The sequence below is a fragment of the Leopardus geoffroyi genome, chromosome A3 (genome assembly GCF_018350155.1).
Source record: "Leopardus geoffroyi isolate Oge1 chromosome A3, O.geoffroyi_Oge1_pat1.0, whole genome shotgun sequence".
In the NCBI taxonomy this organism is placed as follows: domain Eukaryota; kingdom Metazoa; phylum Chordata; class Mammalia; order Carnivora; family Felidae; genus Leopardus; species Leopardus geoffroyi.
The window spans coordinates 72,646,714-72,659,762 of NC_059336.1; the positions used below are offsets into that span (position 1 = coordinate 72,646,714).

The following is a 13,049-nucleotide window of genomic DNA, read 5'->3' on the forward strand; positions in this document are numbered from 1 at the left end:
ATATATGAAGTAGGTTTTTAGCATGCCATAAGAGTTAAATTCTTACTATATTACATACTGCTAAGATCATCAGGAAAATCAAAATCATTTCCATAGGTCTCTCATTTTTAAATACTGTTTAAAATCAATCTCTCTTAACAAAAATGAATTTTGGTAAAACTGCCCTTAGATCAAACTATAATACTCATGAAAACCAAAAGTGCTTTAAAAGAACTCAGCAAATTCCTAGACAAACTTAAAACACATTTCCTTACCTGAGATGACCCTACTTCTCCCTCTTAAACCTAATTAGCAATCAAAAGTTCAATGCCTAGGAACAGTTTTTAAAAGAAATTAAATGGGAATCATGAGAAAGCAGGACTCCAAGCAATGATTATACAAAATATGTGAAACACAAGCAAGCCATGTTTTAAAACCACTCCTTGAAGTGTTTAAGAATTTTGTTGCAAATCAACAAATTCCTCCCTTTGTGTTTTTTGAGGGGCAGGGGTTACTTACTTGTTTTTACGGGATTTTCATGAACTTGCTCAGCAAGGAGATGTTGATGTTGAGAGAAAATGATCTAAGGCAGTATAATGAAACTAGATCTGAAACTAGCATCTATCTACTTAATAACTGAGCTAGAGTTAGATATTGCTGATTTCATTTAAACTCAATTTTTTCAACTTAAATGGTTGCACTAACAATGGACTAAATAAAGACATTCATTCACAATATAGTCTGAAAAGCACTTAAAATCAGAAAAGCAACTTAGTAGAATTTAAAAGCTCAAAATAACACTCAACAAATTTTTATGTAAAAACACGCAGATTTTTCCAGTAAAATCCTTAATGAACAGTGATTGCTGACCAAAAAAAAGGAATTTTTTTTTTAAAGAGCATTTTATCTTAACTCAGAAACTACAGGATGAACTTAGTATCAATATTTTTAAACCGATTAACAATGAAAATTATCCTACACTGGTATCACATGAAAAACTGAATAAAGCCTTAAAGTTTATAGACCTAAATTCTGCCTCAGGTATTTTTGGCCTAACAATGACAAAACGGTTCAAGTGATACAGAAACAACACCAATAACAAAACCAGTGACTCGTTATTTGACTAAGACTTAAAATCATGCCAAATGGCAAAACAGCAAAATATGTAAAGTGGTTATTTTTACTTACAAGTTAGTAACTGGCTCTCCTTTCAGCGGAGGTAGGAGGTTTCCTGACCCAATTAAACAGTTGTGCACTATAGTCAGACTCTGTAGAATATCATCTCTGGAAAAGACAAAAGGTATCCTCATATTTTAGAAGACTCCAAATCCCCTTCTAACAAGAGGCCTTCTAGAGTCTAGGGTGGAGTACAAGAACCTTAAGTGGGGATATACAATATTAAGGTAAAAAAATGTCTTAAGGCCCACTTAATAATACAAGGTAATGAAATAAGTATTTACTGGTAATACAGACCTGCTTACAATTAAACAAGCTCTAAATAATCACAAGTAACAACAAGTGATTACCCTTTGTGAATCAATTCTGAATGCAATCACCTATTCACCCAAAGATCACTACCACTAACAAAAAGGGAAAACAGTGTTACAGAAGATCTCCCAACATAGTTCATCTTTCAAAAATGGACTAGCTAAACATTTACTCCAAAAAGCAGTTCAGTCATCAATTGTACTTCTTTCCTTCTCCATTCCTACTGAATTTGCTTATTAAAATTTGCTGGTATTTGACACATAGTAACTTTCTTAATATTATTTTAGGAACTTTCAAAGATTTAAACTATAAAAGTCTAATGATCTTAAATAATTGTTCCTTGTTAAAGCCTCTTGGAAAAGAAAAACATCTCAGATATTTCACTAAGTAATGTTAATGTCAATAATATGAATTACAGAAAAAAAACTAAAAAAACATCTAATCTGAATCTAGAAAAATAGGCATTTCCATACACTTCCCAAAAAATGCTCAAGCTAAACTGCTAAGTAGAAGTCACAAAAAGCAAACTAGAAAAAAAAAACAAGTTTTTCTATTTAAAAGGCTTAAAAATCATGAAGGAATTTGTTATACTGCTCTATATTAAATAGTTCTCTAATTGCATTTATGGCAGATATAAACACACACTGAAAATAAATCATTCGGGTACGCTACAGAGAAAGAAAAAGCACAAAGATTTTAGTCTGCAACTATGTAACAGTTCCTGGTTATGAAAGAAAACTAACCTAGACATTTCAAGTTCGCCATCACCACAGTGCTGGAGTTTGATGAGCTCAGGCTGAAGAAAAGAGTCCAACAGATAGAATGCAAAAGCCACTTCCTCTGAAGAAGGAACATGCCACTGGATGCCCAGATTCCACAAGTCCCCTGGTTTACCCCAGTCCTAGAAAAAAATAGCATTTGTTCAGCAAGTTGAGAAGTTGAAAAAAGAACATACACATGTAACATAAAAGGTCTTCCAGAAAATGTGGAAGTAATCCAAACCTAAGGTAGCAAAAAATGCACAAAAAAGGGCATGAAAACATCTTACCCCCCTTCATTATCACTCCAGAAAAAAGTCTCCCTGAAGAGCCACTCAACTCTAAGAGCAGTAGTGAGTTTCTGTGAGTCTACTGAGTTCCTCAATAAAATTATATGGAATATAGAGGTTACAAATAGCATACCAACTCACTTCATATACAAACAAAAAAGAAGAAAAACTAGGCCATTCCAGGGCTATGTTGCACTTTCCAAGTTTAAAAATTCCAATAATAAACTTAATAATCTACTTTAAAGATAAAGAAGTGATACCTTTATACACAAGAAAAACTCCCACACTTTGAATCCTTAGAAAAATAGCCCAATATGTACTTGAAATCTTGATTAGTGACAACACCTGCCTTTATAGGAAAGTATTCAGAAGGAGGCTTGTCGAAGCCACCTGGCACACTGCAGTACTCTGTAGGGTAGATGAGTGTCGTAGAGCGAAGAAGGTGGTGTAGAAGGTTACAAGACAGAGTGTAACCCTGCTTACAGGTCAGGTGCAGGGTTCTTTGGAGAATCTTTACAAGCTGCTCCCTATAAAGAAGCAATTTCTTCCCATCCACTCGAGTAATCTAAAAGAGGAAGAAAATAGTTCAAGACATTTTGGTGAAAAGATTAAGAATCAATAATTAATGCAATGGGCAATGTTTAGCTACTAAAGTAGCCTAAAATAGTAACAGTGTCTCTTCAAATGACTTTAATTCATTTTAGGACTGTCATTTTAAGTATATTCTAACAATTCTTTTTTTTTTTTTTTTTTTTTTTTTTTTTGGTCTAGAGAAGTAAAGTTTATTTATTTTTGAGACAGAGAAAGACAGAGCATGAGTGCGGGAGGGTCAGAGAGAGAGAGGGAGACACAGAATCTGAAGCAGGCTCTAGGCTCTGAGCTGTCAGCACAGAGCCCGACGCGGGGCTCGAACTCACAGACCCTGAGATCATGACCTGAGCCGAAGTCAGAAGCTCCACTGACTAAGCCACCCAGGCACCCCAGAAGTAAAGTTTATTACATGAAAAACACATAAGGGTGAAAATTGGCAAAACACCTATATTATTCCCCTATGGAAACATATATGTATGTTATTTTAAACATTAACGTATGCTACTTTACAAAAAGATCAGAAAAATAGGAAAAGGGAAAATCATATGGGACCAGTAAAATACAAATATCAAAATAGCAGCTAACAATGCTTTTTTAAGATCAAAACACATTCTCTGAATTCAGGCTCTCATGTACCATAGTACCATCCTTTCCCAAACAGTTTATTTCTTCGGTTCCTCAAATAATTAAAAATAGAACTACCCTACGACCCAGCAATTGCAATTGTATTTATCCATGGGATACAGGTGCGCTGTTTCAAAGGGGAACATATACACCCCAATGCAGCGCTATCAACAATATCCAAAGGATGGAAAGAGCCCAAATGTCCATCGATGGATGAATGGACAAAGAAGATGTGGGGGGCGTGCACGCGCGTGCGCATACACACGCGCGCACACACACGTTACTCGGCAATCAAAAAGAATGGAATCTTGCCATTTGCAACTACGTGGATAGAACTGGAGGGTATTATGCTAAGTGAAATTAGTCAGATAAAGACAAATATATGACTTCACTCATATGAGGAATTTAAGATACTAAACAGATGAACATAAGGGAAGGGAAGCAAAAATAATATAAAAACAGGGAGGGGGATAAAACATAAGAGACTCTTAAATATAGAGAACAGGGCACCTGGGTGGCTCAATCGGTTAGGTGTCCGACTTCAGCTCAGGTCAAGATCTCACAGCTTGTGAGTTCAAGCCCCACATCAGGCTCTGTGCTGATCTAAGAGCCGGAGCCTGCTTCGGATTCTCTCTCTCTCAAATATAAATAAACATTAAAAAAAAATTTTTTTTAAATATAGAGAACAAACAGAGGGTTACTGAAGGGGTTGTGGCAGGGAGATGGGCTAAATGGGTAAGGGGCATTAAAGAATCTACTCCTGAAATATTGTTGCACTATATGCTAACTAACTTGGATGTAAATTAAATAATACATATATTAACTAAAAAAAAAATTTAAAGATGTAAAATCTACTGATAACTGATTAGAAACAATAAGAAATCTGCAAACAAACTAGTTTTACATACATATACGTATGTATGTATATGCTTTCCTTATATATTAATGAGAACTAATTAGAAAATTAATTAAATGTAGATATAACTCATAAGGGAAAAAAAAGGTCTATCTCCTCAAAGAGACAAAACTTAATTGTAGTTCTCTGTTCGCTACCCAGTGAACTAACCCATAAAGGAAAATGAAGTCTCACTGAGAGCCAAATTTAGAATGTAGACAGGGGGAAGAAAAAAAAAAAAAGAATTGCCAAAATGGTAAAATTTTCAATGAAAATTACTAATATCAGAATTAATCAGTAAAAAGCAGAGTGCTGCACATGGAAAGTCATCAACCAATATCACTCTTTTGATAACAAGAAAATGACATTATCTGATTTTGTAGCCATATCAAGAAATTTCTAAAACTTAAGATTTTTCATATTTTTATGTCAATTAAAAAAAATTGAAATTCTAAAACCAAGCCAACATTTACATACTACTATTTCCTTAATCCAAAGACTTACAATACCTCAGACAAAAGTTGAAGATTCCACAGCAACTCCTTATCTAGCTCTTCTTCATTTAACACATCATCATCTAAAAATGGCAAAACAGTATCAAGGAAAGAGAACCATGTATCCAACTTAAATGCATCATTTTTCAATATTTGTCTTTAGTGTCTCTAACAGCTGAGAAGATTCTCTTTTTGAGAGACTTTTCATTCCTTCCTCATGTGGCTGAACTTGCTCCAGAAAAGGTAAAAACTCAATTTGCAAGAAAATAAACATATCAGTCAGGACTCCTGCTCCTCCAGTTCTCAAAAAATAACTGGTATTTTTTTATGGCAACCTCTGAATGGTTCTTGTATATATGAAAATATTAATTTAACAAAGTAAAGTTTCTAAGATGTCACCTGGATGATACCTTAATTTGAGTAATCCTTGTCCCAAACTACAAGATTTAATTATTGCTTAGCTTACAGAATCTGTTTTCATCAACAGAGTTCTAGAAACCAAAAAAAAAAAAAAAAAAAAAAAAAAATTCACCTAAAATTGCAAATACAGAATAGTAACCTTATGACTTACTCATTGTAAGCTGAGTTATAACACTGCAGCAGTGAGGAACAAATAACTTCAAAGACTCCTCTGGGCAGCACTGAAAACAAATTTGTATAAATAAGTTTTCTGGAAGGCCACGAATATTCAACACTCACAAAGTATATCCTAACACTATTTTCAGAGGCAAATAAGGGTTGTAAGCTGCTACTGAAAGAACGATATATTTTAAGTTATAACAAACATGTCTAAAAATAAGTAACCATATAAACCTGCTGGTTACTGATGCATTAATTCATCCAAAAAAAAAACCAAACTCACCTTTACAGCAGCACGGCACATGTCGGCCACCATGCGGCCTGCTACTCTTGTTTCAAATATATGTGAAATAGAAAAATTAAAAACTTTCTGAAGCGCGACCTATTAAGATATGTAAGAAATGAAAATGTCTTATGAGCATTTTTAAGAAAACTAAACATCTTATGAACCATAAAAGAAAAATGAGATTCAGACTATAAAAAAAAAACACGTAGGAAATTTAACCATCTGAATTACAAAAATAATTCAATATAACATCAAGATCTATGAACAATCTTTGCACAAAACCCTAACATGAACAAAACATTTCAGACACAAGATTTTATTTCCTACAGAAACATTAAACACAAAACTATAGCTGTTGGAAGCAAATGCAAATTATCTTGCTGGCTAATCCAACATAACAAAGGGAAGTTTTTGGAGTACTTAATATTTAGACTTTGTCATTCTGACAATGCTACAAACTATAAATATTTATCTCTACTCTAAAAGACCTGGAAGCAGGCTTTGGATCCTGCTTTTTTACAATCACATCACAGAAAGCGATTTTACAATCATATCACAGAACTGCCGAATGAAAGAATGGACTCTTGACATTTACAATTTTCAGGATCGTTAATCCACAACTCCTTTCAAAAGATTTTGGTTAAATGAGAAAATTTACATTAATTTCTATACTAACATATATCAGTAAATATTTCATGCATCTGTAAAGCAGTTTAGCTTTTACCCAAGATAAATACATTGAACAGTCATAATCTCAGATGAAGGGAGATGAAACATGAACGGAAGTAAAGTCTGGTCTTAAAAGACCACACTATACATAACGTGTCAACCAATACTGAGTAAGTGAATGTTTACAGAATGTCTTGGGAGGACACACAAACTCCCATTCATTATAGTTTGTGGGTTTTTTTTTTTTTTTAAGTTCATTCATTTATTTTGAGACAGAGAGAGAGAGAAAGAGTGCAAGCAGGGAGAAGGGCAGAAGGAGAGACTCCCAAGCAGGCTCTGCACTGGTAGCTTTCAACCCTGAGATCATGATCTGAGCTGATACCAAGTCAGACATTCAACCAACTGAGCCAACCAGGCACCCCTACAGTTTGCCAGATTTTTATACTTGGGATTTAATTTCTATCATGTGATGGCATAAACAATTTCCAAAACTTTCCTCCCAAACAGTATTTAATTGATTAAAAAAATGCAGTCAATTCTTGTTATATGTAATATATTCTATAAAGTTGCTTTGAGCACTGATATAGCAAATACTGAATCACTGTTCCTAGAGGAAATGCAGGATTAAGTACTAACCAGTCTCTGGTTTTCAACAACTGATAAATATATAATTTTGCTTTATGTGTATTTAATATATATTGTTGATTCACTGACAGTGAAGTCAGCCAATGGCACTGTAACCCATGCCTGAATAAAGCTCATCTAAAACATGTTATTTTCTGTGAGGCACATCATAACTCTTACGCTCAGAACAGTAGACAGTGCTGCAACACTACTCCTGGGGGCCATTTTAAACCACAAAATCCCCAACAAAAAGCACAAAATGTGAAAACCCGGCACTAAGTAGACGTAAAACTTGCCAGGGTGCCCGGGTGGCTGAGCTGGTTAAGCACCCGATTCTTGATTTTGGCTCAGGTTATGATCTCATGGTTTTTGAGTTCGAGCCCTACGTTGGGCTCTGCGCACTGACCACGTGGAGCCTCCTTGGGATTCTCCCTCTCTGCCCCTCCCTTGTTCACATTCTATCTCTCTCAAAAATAAATAAACTCTAAAATAAATAAATTAATAGACACAAAGCTTGCTTACAGTATTAGAGCTGAAACAAGAAGGCAGAGTGTGTTACATTATTCAACCTCAGCCGTGAACACGTGCAACTCATAATTTTTGCCAAATTTACACATCTGCACAAGAGCACTGTGAGTACAGATTTTGGGATTACAAACAAATTTTCTAGCAAACAGATGAATTTGCAAATATGAAATTTGCAAATATAATGAGAATCAACTGTTCATCTTTTTCAAATTTTAGTATGAAACCAAGGATAAATGGCATGATATAATATTTAAAGTAACTTGAAGCTCAATTTTTAAAACAACAAAGAAAACAAGATTGGGATTTAATTTTTTGCAGCAATGAGACTCTTACCATAAATATTTCTTTGGAACATTGTGTGAGGATTGTACTAAACGTAGAAGACAGACCTAATTCGACCAAACTCTCCAAATGAGTCATTTTCTCAGTTTCTGTCTCTTCTCTTGTTTGCTCCAATGTGCTACTTTCTATAAGTCCAAAACATCTAAATAATCCAAAGAAAGGATAATTTTAGCAACTAAGAACTAGTTTAACATTTTTGATGATAATTAGATAACCCTCCATTGTCATGACTATTCGAATGACAGCTATGCAATTTGTGCAGGTTCACATATCACTTGTCCTTTTATAACTTCAGAAGCTCGGTCCCAGGACAGTAGTTATGCAGAGAGACTGAAGTTGTTTGGACAGGATAGTCATTTCTTTCAATGTCTAATAGAGAGCGGGTCTGGAGCACATACTCACCTGTCCATAAATTGTAAGACGAAATCCTCAAATTCAGCTGTGGCTGAACAAAGTTCTCGTTCCACCTATGACATTTCAATGCGGAGAAAAATTAAAAATAGCCTTTGATTTTTTTCTCAGAACTAATGAAACTCAATTATGGCCTACAAAATAGATTTAACACTACATTATTATACTGAGTATGATGAGAAACAGTACCAGTACCACATATCAATTTAGAAAACCCCAACCTACTCCTTTCCGGGAACCAAAACAAGCAGCAATTAGCATTATTTTATAAGGGCCCAAAATAGAAGTCAAATAGCCATCTTTCTCAATAACTACAGTTTTTAAACTTCTAGTGTATGTATAAAGAATTATCTTACGACTTGAATATTCAAATGACAAAATTCAAGTAGAAACATGCCTACAATAAAGAAAATAGTTCTAGAAGAATCAGTCAGTAATGAAAAAATGTCTGTTCATTAGATGTCAATCCCCTCAATACATTTATTCCTAAGCTAAAACCAAACAAAAACAAAATTAAAAAAACCCACCACTACCTTTGCTTAACAGAAAATTAAAAGTGACAAAAAATTGAAATGCACCTCCAGATGTCAGTTGTTTACAAAAATAGTCCATTTTCTGGGGCTCCTGTGTAGCTCCAGTCGGTTAAGCATCTGACTTCATCTCAGGTCATGAACTCATGGTTCATGGGTTCGAGCCCCTTGTCTGGCTCTGTGCTGACAGTTTAGAGCCTGGAGCCTGCTTCAGATTCTGTGTCTCCTTCTCTTTCTCTGCCCCTCCCCCACTCACAATGTCTGTCTCTCAAAAATAAACAAATAAAAAAATAGTCTACTTTTGACCTACAGCATTTGGTGGGTGCTCTGCAGATTATCTTAGCAATGACCTGGCCTTCCATTTATATCATTCTAATCACAAAATAGTAATCTTAATGTTTATTTATTTTGAGAGAGAGAGAGAGAGAGAGAGAGAGGCAGGCATAGGGGCAGAGAAAGAAAGGGAGAGACATAGAATCCAAACCATGAGATCACAATCTGAGCTGAAATGGAGTCGGATGCTAAACCGACGTGAGCCACCCGGCGCCCCACAAAATAGTAATCTGAAACTGTTGGTATTTAAACTATCAAATTTTACTATGCGGGGTGCCTGGGTGGTTCAGTCGGTAGGGCATCTGACTTGGGCTCAGGTCATGATCTCACGGTCCGTGAGTTCAAGCCCCACATCGGGCTCTGTGCTGACAGCTCAGAGCCTGGAGTCTGCTTCAGATTCTGTGTTTTCCTCTCTCTGCCTCTCCCCCACTCATGCTCTGTCTCTCTCTCTCTGTCAAAAATTAATAAACATTAAAAAAAATTAAAAAAAATATTACTATGCATTTACATAAGAGTTACAACTCAGTGAACAATCTTTCTACAACCAGTAAGCATCCTTACTTCTGTGAGGTCACTTCTTTCTTGTAGTACAGATGAACAATCTACTAAAGGCACCAGAGTGGAAAATGTTGCTATAAACTGGAATGTGATCTGTGGGAAGATGCAAAAAATTTAACAGTAATTATGTAATTCTAATTCAAAAATACAAGTATACCATAAGCTACAATAAAAAAGTACACAAATAAATTATCTTAAGGGAAATACCACAGTAATATTCCAGGAAATTTTTTACTTAGATTTGAACATTTTAAGATTCCTCATAATTAAGGAGCTGTTACTTTAGTAATGAAGTTACATTAAATTTACTTCCATAGTTATTCATTATGTTTAAGCACAACATTCTCCAACTCTCTGTCAATCAAAAGTTAACTTTGCCCCCCACCCAAAGATGCAACATTAAGGATAAAAAGGAAATGCTTAAGCAAAAGCTACAGATTGGGGAAGAGGGAAGGTGAGCCAAAATTCTAAGTCAGGAGAGGTGTGTATAAATGGGATCTGGCATTTTGCACCCAGCAACTGTTATCATGCCCTTGTCATCAGTGTAGATGAAGGGAAGTACAAATGATCACATGCTGATTTTTAATATATCTACTTAAAGAAAATAGTAAATATATAGCAAGCGTTGAAAAAATCCTGTGATCATTAAATGTATCCAGATTATGGCACATTACTTCTGAAGGATGACATATAGCTCAACTAACCATCCACAGATCTAAACTTGGGCATCTACAGATATAATCCTTTTAGCATTAACAAATTTTACACTGAACTATGTTCTAAACAAAACTTAACAGGATGCCAACTCACACAATTAGAACTCAGACACAAAACAGAATGATAAATATGCTTACCATGCATTTACTGAAGTCATTTGGATCCACCCCAGGCAATGCTCTCATCAACAGAGGTAGCATGTGTGTTGGACCTTCAGGAAACCATTTGCCCCCTGATACCAAACTGCGGGCTACTCCAATTACACAACTTAAAGTAGCTGTGAGCTGGTGAGGTTCTGTTAAAGTCTCTAGTGCAGGATACGTTCTACAGTTGAAAACAGAATTAAAAAAAAAAAAAAAAAAAAAAAAAAGATTCCATCACAGATCAAAAGGCACAATACATTAAATCTCCCAAATTCATAAACTACACGTTGGCTTTAAGGCTGGTAGCTAGCAGAATCTTTTGAGTGAGTTTAAGTTAACAGAATCACACACATAAAGGAAAGGTACATGTTTCCCCAATCCCCTGCCACCTCACCATGGCTCTCCATGCATATTTCACAGTGAAAAAGAACATAAACTGGCAAGATCTAGCATTATTTCAGTCAGCTGAATCTACTTCCCTATGTCAATAGGAATGCATCTAATCTAATGGTCAGTGACTATCAGAATTCAGGAAGAGCAAGTGATAATTATCCCACTCTTCCCTTTTATTCGAAAAACAATCTTTACTAAAACCCTGAAATTTCTCTTATACTTTTTAGAAGACTGGTATTTTAAAATTGGAAATCTGCTCTAGAAACATAGTAGAAGATTCCTGACACTAGAATGCATAAACAAGGGAGAATAATACAAATATAGTCTTTGATCATCAAGTAAAATACAAGGCAACAACATTCACTCTTTGACAAGTGATTTCATTTTTGAGAATCTATCCTGTGGCGGGGGGGGGGGGGGGGAGTCTAAAATGCAGTCATTTTAAATTTCTCTTATACAGAAAAAGTAAATAATAAAGGAAATTTCATCATAAGTAGAAAAAAAAGAGGATTTGGAACAGGGGTAAAAAAACTAACAAACCTATGCTTACTTTAAAAGATGAAGAAAACAAACCAACTCTTTAACAGAGGAGATCTAAAATCAAATGCCTAAAATTTATTTTCTACATTTTTACTTTTTAAAGTACTTTTGCTTTTATAAAAGAAAACTTGAAAATATGTCTCTTATATGTCTCTTGGCCAAGCATGTATCACTCAATATGCTATTAAATTTGTCCAAAAAGTGAAAACTAAAGAAAAATGTGTTGGAATAATTTTACTTGTATATAAACTCCGTTCCTTCTATTAAAAATGTATCTCACTACATAATTTATCAGCTGGAAAACACTGAAATAAGCCAAAACAAATATCAAAATATTCCCATCTTCAAAATTTTAGCTATGCAAACAGCTGAAGTCCCTCCTTAAAGGTATGTCTCTCCTCAACAAGAGACATCAAGGGAACTGCCACTGAACTGTTAGTGTCGCTACCACATGGAGGCCAGAGTGCAGAGAATATTGGGGGTTGGGACAGAGTAGAAAGCGCCTAATTTCCCCATTCTATTTCCTAATTAAATTATATGTACTGGGAGAGTTTCAGTGCCCCCAAAGTGCACACAAAAAAGGGAGAGGTTTGGAAAATGAGGTAAAACTTGAATATTTATGGCAATGGGGACAGGGCCAAACCAAGAGGTTTGGAAAATGAGGTAAAACTTGAATATTTATGGCAATGGGGACAACTTGAATATTTATGGCAATTTATAAATAATGGAGACCTATTTTGGTCAAGATCTTTTTTTTATCTTTTTAATGTTTCTTTTTGAGAGAGAGAGAAAGCGCAAGCAGGAGAAGGATGAAAAGGGGGGTGGGACAGAGGACCTGACGCAGGATCTGAGGCGGGCTCTGCACGGACAGCACAGAGGCCAATGTGGTGCTCAAACTCATGATATATCATGAAATGAACTCGTGAAATCATGACCTGAGCCTAAGTCAGACGTTCAATCAACTGAGCTGCCCAGGCACCCCAAGATCTTTAACAGGATACCTGTCTCCAAGCAAATGTGCCCAATTATGCTATTTCAATGGTAAGTAAGATAATAGGCTGTCATGTACATTATCACTAAAGGACCTTGCACAAATCTATTTTATGGAACTCAAACTGTTAGACCCTTCTTAGCCCTAAAAAACTAGTATTTTTTTTTTTTTGAGTAAGACATTAAAAGAGAAATCATAAAGCTCAACTTCAGACAGCAGAGGAATTAACAGAAAGCTTAAGTATTATTATAGAAGTTCGAAAGGCCTATAATGTGACAGTGACTAG

The 13,049-nt window shown here is 35.2% G+C and overlaps 1 protein-coding gene across 2 annotated transcripts in view; it reads right to left on the reverse strand.

Moving 5' to 3' along the window:
* The window catches only part of PSME4 (proteasome activator subunit 4), a 100,505-nt gene that overhangs the window by 45,122 nt on the left and 42,334 nt on the right, over nt 1-13,049 (reverse strand). For both annotated transcript variants that reach the window (XM_045446049.1, XM_045446050.1), the window contains exons 11-20: nt 10,834-11,020; nt 9,983-10,072; nt 8,550-8,614; nt 8,139-8,289; nt 5,982-6,080; nt 5,691-5,760; nt 5,135-5,202; nt 2,865-3,080; nt 2,211-2,368; nt 1,168-1,263 (exon numbers count right to left, since the gene is read on the reverse strand). In XM_045446049.1, coding sequence (XP_045302005.1) covers nt 1,168-1,263; nt 2,211-2,368; nt 2,865-3,080; nt 5,135-5,202; nt 5,691-5,760; nt 5,982-6,080; nt 8,139-8,289; nt 8,550-8,614; nt 9,983-10,072; nt 10,834-11,020 — 1,200 coding nt within the window. The remainder of the gene's footprint in view (nt 1-1,167; nt 1,264-2,210; nt 2,369-2,864; nt 3,081-5,134; nt 5,203-5,690; nt 5,761-5,981; nt 6,081-8,138; nt 8,290-8,549; nt 8,615-9,982; nt 10,073-10,833; nt 11,021-13,049) is intronic.